At 41.0% G+C, this 20,571-nt stretch overlaps 1 protein-coding gene across 5 annotated transcripts in view; it reads right to left on the bottom strand.

The window, feature by feature from the left end:
* The window catches only part of USO1 (USO1 vesicle transport factor), a 92,021-nt gene that overhangs the window by 61,946 nt on the left and 9,504 nt on the right, over positions 1-20,571 (bottom strand). For all 5 annotated transcript variants that reach the window (XM_021938508.2, XM_021938506.2, XM_021938505.2 and 2 more), the window contains exons 2-3: positions 5,434-5,520; positions 5,289-5,353 (exon numbers count right to left, since the gene is read on the bottom strand). In XM_021938508.2, the coding sequence (XP_021794200.1) occupies positions 5,289-5,353; positions 5,434-5,520 (152 nt within the window). The remainder of the gene's footprint in view (positions 1-5,288; positions 5,354-5,433; positions 5,521-20,571) is intronic.

Below are 20,571 nucleotides of genomic sequence, written 5' to 3'. Positions count from 1 at the left end.
GCCACTGCACTCCAGCCTGGGCAACAGAGTGAGACTTTGTCTAAAATAAAATAAAATAAAATAAATAGACCTCTGCATTCAATTAAATGTAAAAAAATCTTCAGAGAACACTCTGAAAACAGGAAAACAGGTAAGAACCACAGGCAAATGGAAAGGGAGTTTAACACAAGGGAGTGAAACACAACAAGGCTATTATACGTTTTTCTTTGTTATCATTGTCTGAGAGTTAAAACATTCAGCAGCCCCTGACGTGATATAATTATTTGTTCACACATTCACAAGACCATGTGGTATACTCTACTTCTAAGCATAATGCCTAACACAGTAAATGTGCAATAAATTTTTTTAACCTGTTAGTTAACCTTTATCAAGGGTATCTACACACTTCTGCTGTGTGGCAAAAATGACAATAGCTGGGCGCAGTGGCTCATGCCTGTAATTCCAGCACTTTGGAGGCTGAGACGGGCAGATCACCTGAGGTCAGGAGTTTGAGACCAGCCTGACCAACATGGAGAAACTCCATCTCTACTAAAAATACAAAAAATTAGCCAGCCATGGTGGCAGGTGCCTGTAATCCCAGCTACTTGGGAGGCTGAGGCAGAAGAATCACTTGAACCCAGGAGGCAGAGGTTGCAGTGAGCCGAGATCATGCCATTGCACTCTAGCCTGGGGAACAAGAGTGAAACTCTGTCTCAAAAAAAAAAAAAACCAAAAAAGATAATAAAGACCGCTTTACATAAGAGATGCATTCTCTTTTCCATACTGAGATGTTAATCATTTCATCATTAACTTTATAAGACTCGGTAATAAAATGTGCATGTGATTTCACACTCATAGAATAAAAAAGATTATATGTATGTATAATCATCACACTAGGCCGGGTGCGGTGGCTCACGCCTGTAATCCCAGCACTTTGGGAGGCCGAGGCGGGTGGATCACAAGGTCAGGAGATCGAGACCATGGTGAAACCCCGTCTCTACTAAAAAATAGAAAAAATTAGCCGGGCGCAGCGGCAGGCGCCTGTAGTCCCAGCTACTCGGGAGGCTGAGGCAGGAGAATGGCGTGAACCCGGGAGGCGGAGCTTGCAGTGAGCCGAGATTGCACCACTGCACTCTAGCCTGGGCAACAGAGCAACTCCCCCTCAAAAAAAAAAAAAAAAAAAAAAAAAAATCATCACACTAATCTGCTTCTTTTTTCTAGCTCTTCTAAAGGCCACCCACATTCCCTGGCTCATGGCTCCTTCTCTCCATTTTCAAAGCCACCAAGAGCAGGCTGAGTCTTTTTTTCCTACCACCGGACTCTGACCTCCTCTTCTGCATTCCTGTTCTACTTCTTTTTTGTTTTGAGACAGAGTCTTGCTCTGTTGCCCAGGCTGGAGTGCAGTGGCGCCATCTTGCCTCACTGCAAGCTCCGCCTCCTGGATTCTTGCCATTCTCCTGCCTCAGCCTCCCGAGTAGCTGGGACTACAGGCGCCCGCCACCATGCCCGGCTGTTTTTTTGTATTTTTAGTAGAGATGGGGTTTCACCGTGTTAGCCAGGATGGTGTCGATCTCCTGACCTCATGATTCGCCTGCCTCGGCCTCCCAAAGTGCTGAGATTACAGGTGTCAGCCACCACACCCGGCCTTTTCCTGTTCTACTTCTTCTAAGGACCCTGTGATAACACTGGGTCCACCAGGGTAATCCAGAATAATTCTCTCATCTCAAAGTCCTTAACTTAATCATATCTGCAAAATCTCTCTCACTATCTAAGATAAAATTCATAGGTTTTGTTGATTAGGATGTAGATATCTTTGGGAGACCACAATTCTGTCTACCACAGTTACCTACTATGATGTTAATAACACAGAGAGACCTGATGCATCCAATTCACTTATTCAAATACACTAGACTTATTGGTTTTGAAAAGGTAGTCAATTTGAGTTACACTGGGGAGAAGAAAAAAGGTCCTAACTGGTATGGAAAAGCAGCTGGGCATAACTGAAATATAACTGAAAACGAATCTATGAGGTTAGACAGGCAGTACACAGATCTTTTAAAAGCATTTATTTTTTGCTTTGTTTGAGAAACATGAACTTTACACTTCACTGAACTGGTGAAATGCATTAAATGGGAGAAAGACTGAAGATGTGCATTTCAGAAGGATAATTCTTGCAATATATAGACTGAATGGAAATACAAAGAGATTGGAGGAAAACAATACTTTGGAGATGATGATTGTTTTCAACTATGTCCAAAACTTTTCGATTCAGCTCCTTTCAAAAAAGTGAAGCCTAATTCTCCTCTCCTTAAGTATAGACCATACTTATTAACCTGCTTCTAACAACTAGAATATGATGGGATTGCCAGTACATGACTTTGGAGATTGAGTTATAAAAGGCATTGTGGCTTTCTATTTGTTATCTCTCTAGGACAGTTTGCTCTGGGAGAGCAGCTGCCATATCAAACAGCCCTACCGAGAGAGAAACATGGTGAGGAACTGAGGCCTCTTGTCAACAGTAATGTGAGTAAGCCATCTTGGAATCAGATCCTCCAGCCCCAGTCAAGCCTTCAGATGACTGCAGACCTGGCTGATGGCTTCATGGCAACCTCATGAGAGACCCTCAGCTCACTTAGCTAAGTTGCTCCTCAATTCCTGATCCACAGAAACTGTGAGATGATACATATTTTATTTTGAACCACTAAGTTTCAAAGTAATTTGCTACACAGCCAAAGATAACCAACACAGAGGTTATGGAAATTATTTAAGTGATTGACATTGAGCCAGAACTAAGGCCAAAAAAGGAAACGGAAAGAAAATAATGGACTCTAGCTGTTTTTTTGCCTATGTAGGCATGATGGGTTCAAGAGAGGAATGAGTTCCCTAAGAATCCTCCAGTTTCTCGCTTGAATGGAAAGATGCTCATGACTGAGATGAACTTAGGGTAAAAGCAGTCGAAGGGAGCATGGAAAGCCTAGAAGGAGGACCAGAGATAAATTAACTTTGAATATTTTGAATCTGAAAGGCTTATGAGAGATTTCGGTAGGGTAGAAATGTATGATGCGCAGCTAAAGCTTATAAGACACATTCGACTGTAGCTAAGATCTGGAAGCTATCCATGCAGAGTTAATGAAAACCAAAGATGGAGATAACATCTCTTAAAAAGAAATTGACGGCCAGGTGTGGTGGCTCACACCTGTAATCCCTAGCACTTTGGGAGGCTCAGGTGGGTGGATCACCTAAGGTCGGGAGTTCGAGACCAGCCTGATCAACATCGAGAAACTCCGTCTCTACTAAAAATACAAAATTAGCCAGGCATGGTGGTGCATGCCTGTAATCCCAGGTTCTTGGGAGGCTGAGGCAGCAGAATCGCTTGAACCCGGGAGGCAGAGGCTGCAGTGAGCCTAGATTGCACTATTGTATTCTAGCCTGGGCAACGAGAATGAAACTGTCTCAAAAAAAAACCAAAAAACAAAAAAACAAAAAAATTGAAAGAGCTAAAAATAAGCTAAATGATGCTTCTTTTTCTTTCTTTCTTTTTTTTTTTGAGATGGAGTTTCACTCTCGTTGCCCAGGCTGGAGTGCAATGGCGTGATCTTGGCTCACCGCAACCTCTGCCTCCCAGATTTAGGCGATTCTCCTGCCTCAGCCTCTCTAGTAGCTGGGATTACACGCATGTGCCACCATAACCGGCTATATTTTGTACTTTTAGTAGAGACAGGGTTTCTCCACGTTGGTCACGCGGGTCTTGAACTCCCGACCTCAGACGATCCGCCCGCCTCAGCCTCCCAAAGTGCTGGGAATACAGGCATGAGCCACCGTGCCCAGCTGCTCCTTTTTCTTTAAATTTATATTTATTTTTTCCAGACAAGGTCTCACTCTGCTGCCCAGGTTGGAGTACAGTGGTATGATCATGGCTCACTGCAGCCTTGACTTCCTAGGCTCAAAGTACTGATCAAAGTACTTGATCCTCCCACCTCAGCCTCCCGAGAAGCTGGGACCACAGGTATGTGACACCACACCCAACTAATTTTTATTTTATTTTATTATTTATCTTTGTTTTTGTGAGACAGAGCCTCGCTCTGTTGCCCAGGCTGAAGTGCAGTTGCTCGATCTTGGTTAACTGTAGTCTCCATCTCCCGGGTTCAAGTGATTTCTCCTGCCTCAGACTCCTGAGTAGCTGGGATTACAGGCACGCACCAGTGGGCCTGGCTAATTTTTGTATTTTTAGTAGAGACTGGGTTTTACCATTTGGCCAGGCTGGTCTCGAACTCCTGATCTCAAGTAATCCACCTGCCTCGGCTTCCCAAATTGCTGGGATTCCAGGCGTGAGCCACCATTCCTGGCCTAATTTTTATTTTTTATATTGCCCAGACTAGTATCGAACTCCCGGGCTCAAGCAATCCTCCCACCTCAACCTTCCAAGGTGCTGGAATTTCAGGCTTGAGCCACCATACCTGGCAATCTTTCTCTTAAGACAGGCTCATATTTAACATTTAACTCTTATTACTGCAGTTTATTTCTCTTAAAAAGCAAGTCTGAATACCAAAATATGTGTATTATATGTAAATGAATATCTACTTGCCCAATGTAAATGAATACCACTTGCCCAATTCAAACTCAAAATCTCAAGCCTCTAAATTAAAGAGTTGCTTCATCCCATTTTTATGTCTGTTCTATGCTTAACACAGTGGCTTGTACTCAGTGTCCAATAAATATTTATCAAAATGACAACTGAAGTAAAAACTTTTTTTTTTTTTTTTTTTTTTGAGACGGAGTCTTGCTCTGTCGCCCAGGCTGGAGTGCAGTGGCCCGATCTCGGCTCACTACAAGCTCCGCCCCCCGGGTTCCCGCCATTCTCCGGCCTCAGCCTCCCGAGTAGCTGGGACTACAGGCGCCCGCCACCTCACCCGGCTAGTTTTTGTATTTTTTAGTAGAGACGGGGTTTCACCGTGTTAGCCAGGATGGTCTCGATCTCCTGACCTCGTGATCCGCCCGTCTCGGCCTCCCAAAGTGCTGGGATTACAGGCTTGAGCCACCGCGCCCGGCCTGAAGTAAAAACTTAATAGCTTTAGTATGTCAACAACTTTTGGGGCCAGGCACAGTGGCTCACACCTATAATCCCAGTACTTTGGGAGGCCAAGGTGGGCAGATTGCCTAAGCCCAGGAGTTCGAGACCAGCCTGGGCAACATGGCAAACCCCATCTCTACCAAAAAAAAAGCAATCTTTTGGAATAGTGATGCTGACTCTAAAACAAATTAAAATTTCAAGAAATATTAGGGAAAAGAATCATTACACAGAGACTTACCGATCTGTTTGTAAAACATGAATAAGATGTTCCATAGCTTGTATACCCACTTCCAAGCGATATTTCTGCACATAAAAAATAAAAATGTTACTAAAGTAACTAATATCCAACTTAAGAAACTTAAAACATTTACAAAGTTACAAACCTTAGATAATGATTTGAGAGCACGCACGGCATTTCTTCGATCATCCAATAAAGTAGATGAAGCTACTCTGTCACAAAGCTTTTGAATCTGTCATGAAAAAATAAAATGGCATTAAAATAATTCTAAAAAAACATGAAATTTTTATCCCCTAAATTTATGCCATGTAATTTAAAAAAAAAATCAGCACACGGGATGTAACAGAAATAGTCTTTCAGAAATCTAACTATCCATTTGGTACTAGTATAACCTCATTACAGAGATCAAATAGTTTCTTTTGCAGAGACTTAAAAAGTGGGAGGGGATGAAAGAGAAGTCAAAATAAAGCATATAAATCGAGGAATTAAAAGAAATAATTGGTAAAATCATAGCTTTCTAATTCGGTCTATTATGACTGTGTGAACCAGGAGGGGAGCATAATCCAATATGGTTATGATAGAAGATAGACAGTTATTTAAAATTTTTAAAATAGTAATTGTTTACATCATAACTTTTCCCCAACATTTTCATCATATATTTGAAAAGAAAAGTCAAAACTTTATGTCAAAACTTTGTTTTAAATGTGCTTCAAAATATACAAGGATGAAATGCTTCATTATAAAATAATTTATAGAAACCCAAAAAAAAAATTTTTTTTTTTTTTTGAGACAAAGTCTCGCTCTTGTCTCCCAGGCTGGAGTGTGACAGCGCGATCTCAACTCACTGTAACCTCCACCTTCTGGGTTCAAGCGATTCTACTGCCTCGGCCCCCTGAAAAGCTGGGATTACAGGCACCTGCCACCATGCCTGGCTAATTTTAGTATTTTTAGTAGACAGGGTTTCACCATATTGGCCAGGCTGGTCTAGAGCTCCTGACTTCAGGCGATCCACTCGCCTGGGCCCCCCAAAGTGCTGGGATGACAGGCGTGAGCCACTGCGCCCAGCGGAAACCAAAATTTAAACTGAATTTTAAAACACATCTTGGCTGGGCACGGTGGCTCATGCCTGTAGTCCCAGCACTTTGGGAGGCCGAGGCGGGTGGATCACCTGAGGTCAGGAGTTCAAGACTAACCTGAGGTCAGGAGTTCAAGACTAACCTGGCAAATATGGTGAAATCCCGTCTCTACTAAAAATATAAAAAATTAGACGGGCATGGTGGCATGTGCCTGTAGTCCCAGCTACTCGGGAGACTGAAGCAGGAGAATTGCTTGAACCTGGCACGTGGAGGTTGCAGGGAGCTGAGATTGCGCCACTGCACTCCAGCCTGGGTGACAAAGTGAGGCTCCGTTTCAAAAATAAATAAATAAATAAAATGAAATAATTTATAGAAACCAAAATTTCAACTGAATTTTAAAACAAATCTTGGAACATTATTAAAATAGGAAAAAAACAGATAACAACATGCTAATACAATTGTAATACATTCTTTGATGGAACGCCATGTAGGTATTCAAAAGAATTAACTACTGATATGAAAATACTGTGGTATAGTAATGAGAAGAAAAAAAGCAAGTTATAAAACTAAATTTAAATTACGGATTCAGTAAAGCAAAAGTACCAGATTGTGCATATAAAATTACATTTAAAAAGAATTTGGAAACCTAAAACTATAAAACTTCTAGAAGAAAGCATATGAGAAAATCCTTGTGACCTTTATTTAGGCAAAGACTTCTAAGATGCCACATTCATAAAAGAAAAATGTAGAATGGGCACAGTGGTTCACACCTGTAATCTCAGCACTTTGGGAGGCCAAGGCGGGCAGATCACAAAGTCAAGAGATCGAGGCCATCCTGGCCAACATGGTGAAACCCTGTCTCTACTAAAAATACAAAAATTAGCTGGGTGAGGTAGTGCGTGCCTGTAGTCCCAGCTACTCGGGAAGCTGAGGCAGGAGAATCGCTTGAACCTGGGAGGCGGAGGTTGCAGTGAGCTGAGATCACACCACTGCACTCCAGCCTGGTGACAGAATGAGACTCTGTCTCAAAAATAAATAAATAAATAAGAAAAATGTAATAAATTAGATTTCATCACTTTTGCTTTTTTTTTTTTTTTTTGAGATGGGTTCTTGTTCTATCTCCCAGGTTGGAGTACAGTGGTGCAATCACAGCTCACCGTAGCCTCAACCTCCTGTGCTCAAGCAATCCTCCCACCTCAGCCTCTCGAGTAGCTAGGCCCACAGGCACACAACCACAACCACACCTGGCTAATCTTCTTGTAATTTTTAGAGACAGGGTCTAACTATGTTGCTCAGTCTTCTCTTGAACTCCTAGTCTCAAGCGATTCTTCCACATTGGCCTCCCAAAGTGCTGGGATTACAGATGTGAGCCACCGTACCCAGCCCCGCTTCTGCTGTTCAAAAGACAGTATGAAGAGACTGAAAAGGTAAACCACAGACTGGGTGAAAATATTTGGAAAACATCTGATACTATGTTCTTACATAGTTTAGGCCAGGCGTGGTGGCTCACGCCTGTAATCCTAGCACTTTGGGAGGCCGAGGTGAGCAGATCACGAGGTCAGGAGATCGAGACCATCCTGGCTAACATGGTGAAACCCCGTCTCTATTAAAAATACAAAAAAAATTATCTGGGCATGGTGGCAGGTGCCTGTAGTCCCAGCTACTCGAGAGGCTGAGGCGGGAGAATGGGCTGAACCCGGGAGGTGGAGCTTGCAGTGAGCCAAGATCACTCCACTGCACTCCAGCCTGGGCGACAGTGCAAGACTCCATCTCAAAAAAAAAAAAAAAAAAAAAAAAAAAAAGAACATAGTTTAAAAAACACTTGGGTCCTTTCTAGCTCAACCAATTAGTATTTTAACTTTTCTTTTTTTTTAAGACTATCATAAAACAGCAAGTATTTTAACTTATTGAAGAATGTACTTTAGGCCAGGAGTTTGAGACCAGTCTGGGCAACATAGTGAGACCATGTCTCTACAAAAAATGAAATTAGCTGGGTATGACGGTGTGAGCCTGCAGTCCTAGCTACTTAGCAGGCTAAGGCAGGTGGATCACTTGAACTCAGAAGTTAGAGACTGCAGTGAGCTATGATCACGCTACTGCACTCCAGCCTGAGCAACAGAGTGAGACCTTGTTTCTCCATTTAAAAAAAAAAAAAAAAAGGAAAGTATAAGTTTATTACATTCTTTAAAGATTCTGTATATTAAGATTTTGGCAATGCAAATGTTTGTACCCTACATATCTGAATTAATGGTGTTCAAATACATATAGCGTTTCCCAAAATATGTTTTGCAGATTTCTAGTGTCCCAGAAGATATTAATAGATTCCCTACGATCACAGAACAAGTGGGAAATACAAGGTTATACGAAATTAACTCGGTTTGTGCACTGCAGGATTTCTAAGAGTCTTTACAACTGCTGATTTGCATTTCTTCATATAGCAGATATAGCAGGATAACCAAGCCTAGCTTTACATTCTTACTTTATTCATTCTAACGGTTCACATTTAAAAATCATTCCTGGAGGCCGGGCGCGGTGGCTCAAGCCTGTAATCCCAGCACTTTGGGAGGCCGAGACGGGCGGATCATGAGGTCAGGAGATCGAGACCATCCTGGCTAATACGGTGAAACCCCGTCTCTACTAAAAAATACAAAAAACTAGCCGGGCGAAGTGGCGGGTGCCTGTAGTCCCAGCTACTTGGGAGGCTGAGGCAGGAGAATGGCGTGAACCCGAGAGGAGGAGCTTGCAGTGAGCTGAGATCCGGCCACTGCACTCCAGCCTGGGTGACAGAGCAAGACTCCGTCTCAAAAAAAAAAAAAAAAAAAAATCATTCCTGGAAATAATATAATTTTCTCTTTCTTAAATAACTGGTTGACACTTTTCTTACTCTCTCTATATATACACACACATATATACACATAGAGACACACACATATATACACATATATATACTATATATACACACACACACATTTTTTTTTAACCACTTAGAAAAACTACTTAGTTATCTCTTAAAAACTTGAACCTCATTACTCTCAGCTCAAAGAATGTCTTGGGTCAAAATAGTTTTCCAAAGCAAGAATGCAATTGCCTTTACTTAGGTCTTGTACATCTTTTGCTCGTTTTTTTAAGGTAGCTTATAGTTGATACTATGAATGGGAATTTTTTTTTTTCCCTCAGGCATTTTCTGCTTCTTCTCAGTCTTAAACCTCAAGTACTGGTTCTAGATCTGGGATTCTTATCTACCTTGAGGTTCTTAGTCCCAGTACCATGCAGGGCTTGAATCTAGCCTCAATCTTACCTTTGGTTGGTGTATAGAGGTACTTGCCTCAAAATATAAATGTCCATGTCTTAATGTCCATGTCTGGATGCTCTTCAATCATTACTTGCTAAATGCAGAAATATAAAAGCTGTTCGATACTGGTAGAGAAACTTAGCTTTAGAAATACTGGAGGATGGCTGGGTGCAGTGGCTCACACCTGTAATCCCAGCACTTTGGGAGGCTGAGAGGGGTGGACTGCCTGAGCTCAGGAGTTCAAGACCAGCCTAGGCAATGTGGCAAAACCCCCTGTCTACTAAAAGTACAAAAAACTAGCCAGGCATGGTGGTGCACGCCTGTAGTCTCAGCTATTCAGGAGGCTGAAGCACAAGAATTGCTTGAGCCTGGGAGGTGGAGGTTGCAGTGAGCCAAAATAGCACCACTGTATTCCAGCCTGTTAAAAAAAAAAAAAAAAGAAAGAAATACTGGAGGGTGGCTGGGCATAGTGGCTCATGCCTGTAATCCCAGCACTTTGGGAAGCTGAGGTGTGAAGATTGCTTGAGGCCAGCAGTTCAAGACCAGCCAGGTCACATAGTGAGACCCCCATCTCTACCAAATAAATAATTATCTGGGCATGGTAGTGTGTGCGTATAGTCCCAGGTACTTGGGAGACTAAGGTGGGAGGATTGCTTGAGCCCAGGAGTTCAAGGCTGCAATGAGCCTTGCAATGACTGTGTCACTGCACTCCAGCCTGGGTGACACAGAGAGACCCTATCTCAAATAACAATAATAATGATAATCACCTCAAAAAAAAAAAAAAGAATTAAGGAATAAGTAGTGAATTAAATGATTAGTAGTTCATGAGACAATATGAGAAAGAAGAAGAAAATAATTTTGTAATTGTTTGTACATTTTTAAATGTAGAAATCAGCACATTTTATTCAGAGTAAGAAAACTGGTCTATTTGAGGGTTTTATTTTTTTTTTATCTTTGGAGACAGGATTTTGCTCTGTCGCCCAGGCTGGAGTACAGTGGTGTGATCTTGGCTCACTGCAACCTCTGCCTCCTGGGTTCAAGTGATTCTCGGCCTCAGGCTCCAAAGCAGCTGGGATTACAAGTGTGTGCCACCACGCTGGGCTAGTTTTGTATTTTTAGTAGAGATAGGGTTTCACCTTGTTGGCCAGGCTGGTCTTGAACTCCTGGCCTCAAGTGATCCACCAACTCTGGCCTCCCAAAGTGCTAGGATTACAGGCGTGAGCCACTGTGCCTGATCTCTATTTGAGTTTTTAAGCTTTATATATTTTATTTTTTAGAGGCAGCATCTAACTCTGTCACCCAGGCTGGAGTACAGTGACATGACTGTGCCTCACTGTAAACTCAAACTCCTGGCTTCAAGCCATCCTCCCACCTCAGCCTCCAGAGTAGCTGGAACTATAGGCACAAGCCACTGTGCCCAGCTAATTTTTTGTTTTGTAGAGATAGGGGGTCTCGCTATGCTGCCCAGGCTGGTCTTGAACTCCTGGCCTCAAGCCATCCTCCTTACCCAGTATCCCAAAGTGCTGGGATTACAGGTATGAGACACTGTGGGGCCAGTCACTTGATATATCTATGAATCAAAACAATAATGTTTAATTTATATATATTCGAACACTCATATACATATATAGGTTCTATTAAAATACACTAGGAGAGACCTTCTAAAACATAAAAACTTTCCCTTTTAAAATACTTTTAAATGCCTAGTATCTCTGGCAATGATGACTGATTTAAAACAATGTGAAAAAAAATAAGAATATCCAAGATTTAAACTGCTAAATAAAAAAAGTTTTCCTAATGAATTTCCTTATCTGCTTCAATGGGCTCTGATTAATAAGCAAATCACTAATTTTTTTGGTAGTTGCAAAATATACCTTAAAAATATTAAAATTAATAACTATTTTAAAGTGTATTTTTTTACATATAAAAATGAAATTCATCATTCCTGAGTTGGGGTAAATATGTATCAAGACTATTTTTGAGAACATAAACATACTTTTTATCTTTTAAATTTGGTGTGGTTTTAAAAAATACATGGATGAATCACTTTTATTCTTAAATAAAATATGTTGAGTTTTAATGTTAAGTAAAGTAAATCTCAATTGGGGATTTTAATGAGAACTTTCCTACTAGTGACTTAAAATAACTAAACCCAAATCAGTCAACCATATTCCAAACCTTTAAGAGTCAAAGGTGAATATAAGAACAACTTATGGCTGGGCATGGTGGCTTACATCTGTAAATCTCAACACTTTGGGATACTGACGCGGGAGGACTGCTTGAAGCTAGGAACTCAAGCCCAGCCCAGGCAACATAGTGAGATCCCATCTCTACAGAAAATTTAAAAATTAAGTGGGTGTGGTGGTATGTTTGTAGTCATCGCTACTCCAGAGGCTGAAGTGGGAGGACTGCTTGAGCCCAGAAGTTTGAGGCTACAGTGAGCTGTGGTTATGGATGCGTCACTGTACTTCAGCCTGGATGACACAGCAAGACCCTGTCTTAAAATACAGCAATAATTTTTAAAAGAACAACTTATTTACCTAGAACCATTAGACTGAGCTCTTTCAGATACCTCTGTCAAGCACCAAAATGGTCTTTTCATTTGTGATTTCTGATGGTAATCTGAAATTAGTTACATGCTTCTCTGTCTTCATAAAGAAGAATGTAATTATGAGCTTTCTTAGCATATAAACCTAAATCCTCCTCTATATGATATAGAGGATGTCTTAGATATTAAATGAAAGAATACATATAAAAGGCTTTATATAATACCTGGCACCTATGAATCTTCAATAAATGTTAGCAAATTTTATTATTATCAAGCTTATGATTTCTTTGTATTATTCTTCCTTGTATTACTATTTTATCCTATCAGGCTTTTGGCTATCATTTCCATCACTTATGCCTCTAATGGACCATTCAAATATTGCAGATTTAAATTTGCTACTAAGCAAGGTACTAATTAAGTTCAATAGTAATACATCTATACCCCAAAATTACTCAAGCTTGAAATCAAGATTGAGAACACGGATATGCAACTTATACTTTTGCTACCTTGAGGCCTTATTACCTCTCAACAATATTCCAGATGGTTGAAGTTTCTGAAAAAGTGATCTCTCTATAAGAAAGTGGTATGTTTGCTACTCTTCACAGACAACTGAAGCCAAATGAAAGGAAAACATATTACTTATGTTCCAAACCCTACAAAGACCTAGTCATGTTTTAGTCTATACACAAGTCTGTATTTTTCTGTTGATATTTACCAAACAAAAATTCTGTTCACAAGTATGCTTAGTTTCTATTCAGAAACTGTAGATCTCAAAACTATTATTCCATTTATTTCCTACTTGAAAAACCAACTCAGTGCAGTATAACTCAGTCCATTCTATCCTTCTATCTTTCAGTTATTACATGTCTCTGTGCTTTAGCTGGGCACATGGCTGTCTACCTACACACTATTTTCAGGACTTCCTTGCAGCTAGGCATGGACAGAAACTGGAATACATTCTGGCCAATGAGTTGTGAGTATCTTTAAGTTCATGTCCCTAAAGGAAGCTATTTGTTCTTCGTTCCTCTTTCTCCATCTCCTGGCCTAGAACTTGAAGCTGCTGGCGATTAGGCGCCTTTAACAACTCAAACTATAGCAAGGGGAAGGGAGAGGAAGATGGCAAAATAAGATTAAGAAAAATTTTTTTTTAATGAATTTAGTGTAGCCATAAGTGTACAGTGTTTATAAAGTGTACTTTATATAATGTCCTTGGTCTTCACATTCATTCACCACTCACCTGACATCCAGAGCAACTTCCGGTCCTGCAAGCTCTATTCATGATTAAGTGACCTATACAGGCATATTATTTACTATCTTTTACGCCACATTTTTACTGTACCTTTTCTATGTTTAGATGCATACATACACAAATATTTACTATTACGTTATAATTGCCTACAGTATTCATTACAGTAACGTGCTATACAGGTTTATGGCCCAGAAGCAATAGGCTACACCATACAGCTTAGGTGAGTAGTAGGCTATAATATCCAGGTTTGCTTTAAGTACACTCTAGGACGTTTGCACAACAAAACTGCCTAATGATGCATTTCTCAGAATTTAGCCCCAACACTGAGCTTCCAAGAACTATCACAGTTACAGATTTTTAAAAAGAAACTCATTTGTGTAAATATATATGTTGGTAAATAAAAAAGACAACACTCTGGAAGGATGTACACCAAAGAGATTACTTCCAGTGATGTGAAGTAAGATTGTGAAGGAAGAAAGAGGCAATTTTAGACTATATACTGATTTGGATTATTTAGAACAAGCATATTTCCCTATTTGCTTCAATAAAGAGAAAAAAATTAAAGAAATTTCCATAATAGATCTTGCTTTTATTACCTACTCTAAAATACCACCTGATGGACTTACTATTCATCTGCTTTAAAATACAAGTGTTTGTTGCTATTTGAGGTAGCTATGTTTTATAAAGTTACCATGAACACTGAATTAGTGAATACCAAACCACTGCTCCTAGGCCACGTGCAGTAGCTCACATCTGTAATCTCAGAGCTCTGGGAGGCTGAAGAGGAGGATTGCTTGAGGCCAGGAATTTGTGATCAGCCTGGGCAACACAGCTAGATCCTGTCTTTATAAGAAATTTAAAAATTAATCAGGCATGGTGGCGAGTGCCTGTAGTCCTAGCTACTCAGGAGGTTGAGGCAGGAGGATCGCTTGAGCCCAGCAATTTGAGACTGCAGTGAGCCATAGATAGTCGTGCCACTGAACTCCAGACTGGGAAACAGAGTGAGACCCTGTCTCTAAAAACAAAACCCATTGCTCCTGGAGAAAATACAGGGTTAGTTTGCTGCAAGCCTCTGATCACATTTTCATCAAGTGATCAATATAAAACCTTTTATGTATATTTCTGCTTAAAGACACCTTTTTAAAAATTTTTTTAGAGATGAGGTGTCACTATGTTGCCCAGGCTGATCTTGAACTAGTGAGCTCAAGTGGTTCTCCTGCCTCAGTCTCCCAAAGTGCTAGGATTACAGGTGTCAGCTACTTCATGTGGCCAAAGACATCTTATTTAATACACATCCTTGACCATTAATATTGATTTCATGGCCAACAGCACTATAACTCAGGCCTCAGTGATGCTTACCTAATATACATATCATCTCTGTAAGAAACATCACAGTCTTCTTGTGCTTAGGAACACTAGACAACACTACACGGGGTCTATTTTTAATAGGGAAATCCCAAACAAAACAAATCAAAGATGAGGCTGGGCGTGGTGGCTCACACCTGTAATCCCAGCACTTTGGGAAGCTGAGGTGGGTGGATCACTTGAGGTCAGGAGTTTGAGACCAGCCTGGCCAACGTGGTGAAATTCCATCTCTACTAAAAATACAAAAATTAGCCAAGTGTGGTGCAGCACAACTGTAAATCCAGCTACTCAGGAGGCTGAGGCAGAAGAATCACTTAAACTTGGGAGGCGGAGGAAGAGGTTGCAGTGAGCCGAGATCACTCCACTGCACTCCACCCTGGGTGACAGGGTCAGATTCTGTCTCAAAAAAAAAGAAAAAGTACAAAAATGCAAAAAGCGTAACACTAAACAGACCATGAAAGGACACATTTGCAGTATGAGAACTGAAACAAGAAGGCAAAGCATCACCTTCTTTGACCTCAGTTGGAGATGTTTATGTTGGGAGAATCAAATTTTTCACTGCTCCGTACCATCTACAAACAACCATAAAGTGCTCCAAGTACTGATTTGTGCGATACAAATTATTTTAGTGAGTAGGTGAATTTGCAAATAAGAAACTGACAAATAATGAGGATGGACTGTCCCTTAAATATAATCTTTTCAAGTAAAATTCATTATCTGCAAAATGGAAAGATAAAGTAAAATAAATCTAAGATTACTTAAAGCTCAAAATTTACAACACTTTAAAAAAACTTGGCCGGGCGCAGTGGCTCACGCCTGTAATCTCAGAGCTTTGGGAGGTCGAGGCGGGCGGATTACGAGGTCAGGAGTTCGAGACCAGCCTGGCGAACTTGGTGAAACCCTGTCTCTACTAAAGATACAAAAAATTAGCTGGGCATGGTGGTGGGTACCTGTAATGCCAGCTACTTGGGAGGCTGAGGCAGGAGAATTGCTTGAACCTGGAAGGTGGAGATTGCTGTGAGCCCAGTTTGCGCCATTGCACACTAGCCTGGGCAATAGGGCAAGACTTCAAAAAAAAAAACAAAAAATAAAACAAAAACAAAAACAAAACAACACTTGGCCAGTCAGGTCCGACAGAACTTAAAGGATTAAAAAAAAAAAAAAAAAAAAATTGGCCCAGCACAGCAGCTCTCACCTACAATCCCAACACTTTGGGGAGTTAAGTCAGCAAGACTGCTTGAGCCCAGGAGTTCAAGAACAGCCTGGGCAACATGGTGAGACCTCTATCTCCATAAAAATGTTGAAAAAATCAGCCAAGCATTGTGTTGTACGCCTGTGGTCATAGCTACTCAGGAGGCTGACATGGGAGGATCACTTAAAGCCAGGAGGTTGAGGCCACTGTAACCCATGTTTATGCCACTGCACTCCAACCTGCAAGACAGACTGAGACCCTGTCTCAAAACAAACAAACAAAAAAACTTAATTTTCTTTTTTTTTTTCTTTTTTGAGATGAAGTCTCACTCTGTCGTCCAGGCTGGAGTGCAGTGGAGCCATCTTGGCTCACTGCAACTTCCGCCTCCTAGATTCCAACAATCCTCCTGCCTCAGCCTCCCAAGTAGCTGGGCTTACATGCAGGTGCCACCACGCCCAGCTAATTTTTATATTATTAGTAGAGACAGGGTTTTACCACGTTGGCCAGGCTGGTCTTGTACTCCTGACCTCGGGTGATCCACTGGCCTTGGCCTCCCAAAGTGCTGGGATTACGGGCATGATTTACTGTGCCTGGCCCCCAACTTAATTTTATAGAATTAAAAACAAAATAGTGCATTAGCTGGGCACAATGACTCATGCCTGTAATCCCAGCACTCTGGGAGGCCGAGGCAGGCAGATCACGAGGTCAGGAGTTTGAGACCAGCTTGGCCAACATGGTGAAACTCTGTCTCTACTAAAAATACAAAAATTAAAAATTAGCTGGGTGTGGTGGCACATGCCCGCGATCCCAGCTACTCAGAAGGCTGAGGCAGGAGAATTGCTTGAACCTGGGAGGCGGAGGTTGCAGTGAGATCATGCCACTGCACTCCAGCCTCGGCGATAAAGCAAGATTCCGACTCAAAATAACAATAATAATAATAGTGTATTATATTTACTATATTATTTGAAAAATCTATTTGATTCATACAGCATTTAAAATATTCAGCCAGCATTTAAAAATCCAGATTTCTATGTTTTCTTTACTGTTCTTTTTTTAGAGTCAGGATCTTCTTGCTCTGCTGTACAGGCTGGAGTGCAGTGGCACTATTCATAGCTCACTGCATCCTTGAACTCCTGGGCTCAAGCAATTTTCCCACCTCAGCCTAACAAGTAGCTGGGACTACACTCATGCAACACAGAGCTCGGCCTCAAATTTATATCTTTTCTTGAAAAACATCAGTCTGACAGCTAATGGTAGCTAACACTCTTATTTTGTACAACTGAAGAAGCCATCAATTTTAAGACCCCCCCATCTTTTTAATGAATCACGAAGAAAAAAGACATACCCCCAATTACAATTACAAGATGTATCCTGATTTCAAAGAGGTTTAAATGCTAATGTGCATCTCAAAGTTGGTAAAATGTGGTATCTATGCCAATTACTATGTGCTAACTCTGTCCTAATTTTTTTTTACATTTTGAAATTCATTTAATCTTCACAAAAAAAGACAGGCACTATTACTATTTATATTTTAGAGATGAGGAAACAGAGGCACAGTGATTAAGTACCTTGTCCACATTTATAAAGTAAGCAGTGGGATAGCATTCAGCGAAGTAGGCTGAATGCTTTCCCGCTACATTATATTGGTTTTCTCAGCCAACATTTCATGTAGCAACAACTGGCCGGATTTGAGCACTAGCCACATCCTCAAATCAGGATATGCAGGCTCGAGTATCATCCTAAACCTCTGCCTTCTCTATGACCTGACCACATTGAAGCTCCCCAACTGGACTCCCCATTTTTTGACCCTTGTGTTAAACAACAGAATACTATATGTTAACCAAAAAAAGTGGAAAAAGAAGCATATTTGAGTACAATTTAGCCCACTGTTTTATTTAGAAGGACCAGAAAGGAATGACAATAGAAAAAAGAGACAGAAGTTTGACTAATTTATATTATGCTAACTAAGTATTAGGTGCTCTGAGAAACATAATAATGATTAAGACATGGATTCTATTATCAAGAAGCCTTTACAGTCTATTAGAAGAGACTGTAGTATAATTAACAAAAGTAACTGAAAATCTGATATTTTAAAGTACCTCTGTATGCTTTAACATGGAAAGATCTCCAAACACATCAATGAAAAAGGTAAGCTGGCCAGGCGCAGTGGCCCACGCCTGTAGTCCCAGCACTTTGGTAGGCTGAGGTGGGTGGATCACATGAGGTCAGGAGTTCAAGACCAGCCGGGCCAACATGGTGAAATTCCATCTCTACTAAAAATACAAGAATTAGCTGGGCCTGTAATCCCAGCTACTCGGGAGGCCAAGGCAGAGAATTGCCTGAACCAGGAGAAGGAGGTTGCAGTGAGCTGAAATCGCGCCAGTCTGGCAACAGAGTGAGATTTCATCTCTAAAAAAACCAAAAAGGTAAGCTGTAGAACACAATAAACAGTATACCATTTACGTAAAATATAATAAATATGCTAATACAAATATATAATTCTATATTACACAGAAGCATGATTACGTATAAAGGTCTGGAAAGATTTATGCCAAACTAGTAATAGTGGTTATCTCTGGAAAGAGAACTGAAATTGGAGACAGGAGTAAAGAGAAATTAAACTTTACTCATTTTGTCTGCCATTTTGTAAAATCAAAAAATGATAACTGCTACATGATGTTCACAATTTCACTTACCAAGTGAAACATGAAAAGGACATATAATCCATTTAACAACTGGTAAATTGGGCATAATCAGAATTATAGTCAATTAAAAAAAAACATTTTCTGCTAGCCATTAGGGCTATTTATTTATATTTATTGCTACACAAAAACGACCAAAAGAGACACAATGGAAATAGGAGTGACTAGGAAAGAAAAAATTGAGATGAGGAATGTGAAAATGAAAAACTACTGGCTGGGTACAAGGGCTCATGGCTGCAATCCCAGCACTTTGAGAGGATCACTTGAGTCCAGGAATTCAAGACCAGCCTGGGCAACATAGCAAGACCCTGTCTCTACAAGAAAATTAATCAGCCAAGCGTGGTGCCTTGTACCTGTAGTCCCAGCTACTTAGGAGGCTGAGGTGGGAAGGTTGCTTGAGTATAGGAGGTTGAGGCTGAAGTGAGCCGTGACTCACACCACTGCACTCCAGCCTGTTCAACAGAGTGAGACCCTGTTTCCAAAAAAAAGAAAAACTATCAAAAGATTAAAAAGAAGACAGCACAGAACTAGGATGGTGAAAGTACACTTAAAATTTAAAGGAGGAAGTCCTAGTCAGAGCAATCAGGCAAGAGAAAGAAAAGGCATCCGAATAGGAAAAAATGACAAATTATCTCTTTGCTAATAATACGATTCTAAACCTAGAAACCCCAACAGATTCCACTAAAAGGCACCTAGAGCTGATAAACGACTTCAGTAATGTTTCAGGATACAAAATCAATGAACAAAAATCAGTAGCATTTCTATACATCAATAATGTTCAAGCTGAGAGCCAAATCAAGAATACAATCCCATTTACCCTAGACAGACACACAGACACACACATCAAAACCTTGGAATATATCTAACCAAGGAGGTCTCTACAAAGAGAACTATAAAACATTGCTGACAGAAATAATAGGTGATAACAAACCACTGGAAAAACATCGCATGCTCATGGATCAAAGAATCAATATTGTTAAAATGGGGCCGGGCACGGTGGCTCATGTCTGTAATCCCAGCACTTTGGGAGGCTGAGGCGGGGGGATCACTTGAGGTAAGGGGTTTGAAACCAGCCTGGCCAACATGGTGAAACCTCGTTTCTACTAAAAATACAGGCCGGGCGCGGTGGCTCATGCCTGTAATCCCAGCACTTTGGGAGGCCGAGGCAGGCAAATCACCAGGCGAGGAGATCGAGACCATCCTGGCTAACACGGTGAAACCCCGTCTCTACTAAAAAATACAAAAAATTAGCCAGGGGTGGTGGCAGGCGCCTGTAGTCCCAGCTACTCTGGAGGCTGAGGCAGGAGAATGGCGTGAACCCGGGAGGCGGAGCTTGCAGAGAGCTGAGATCTGGCCACTGCACTCCAGCCTGGGCCACAGAGCGAGACTCCGTCTCAAAAAAACAAAACAAAACAAATACAAAAATTAGCTGGGCGCGGTGGTGGGCGCCGGTAATCCCAGTTATTTGGGAGGCTGAGGCAGGAGAATCACTTGAACCCGGGAAGCAGAGGTTGCAGTGAGCTGAGATCACGCCACCGCACTCCAGCCTAGGCAACAGAGCAAGGCTCCGATTCAAAAACAAACAAACAAAGCCATACTGTCCAAAGCATCTACAGATTCAACGCTATTCCTATCAAACTACCAATGTAATTTTTCACAGAATTAGAACAAACTATTCTAAAATTCATATGGAACCAAAAGAGCCTGAACAGTCAAAGCAATCCTAAGTAAAAATAACAAAGCTGGAAAAATCACACTACTCCACTTCAAACTATACTACAAGGCTATACTAACCAAAACAGCATATTACAGACATGAAGCAATGGAACAGGATAGAGAACCCAAAACTAAAGCCACAC

This window comes from Papio anubis, chromosome 3 (assembly GCF_008728515.1).
Source record: "Papio anubis isolate 15944 chromosome 3, Panubis1.0, whole genome shotgun sequence".
Lineage (NCBI taxonomy): Eukaryota > Metazoa > Chordata > Mammalia > Primates > Cercopithecidae > Papio > Papio anubis.
Note: the sequence above shows the minus strand (reverse complement) of the source record. Positions and strands in the feature narration are given on the sequence as shown.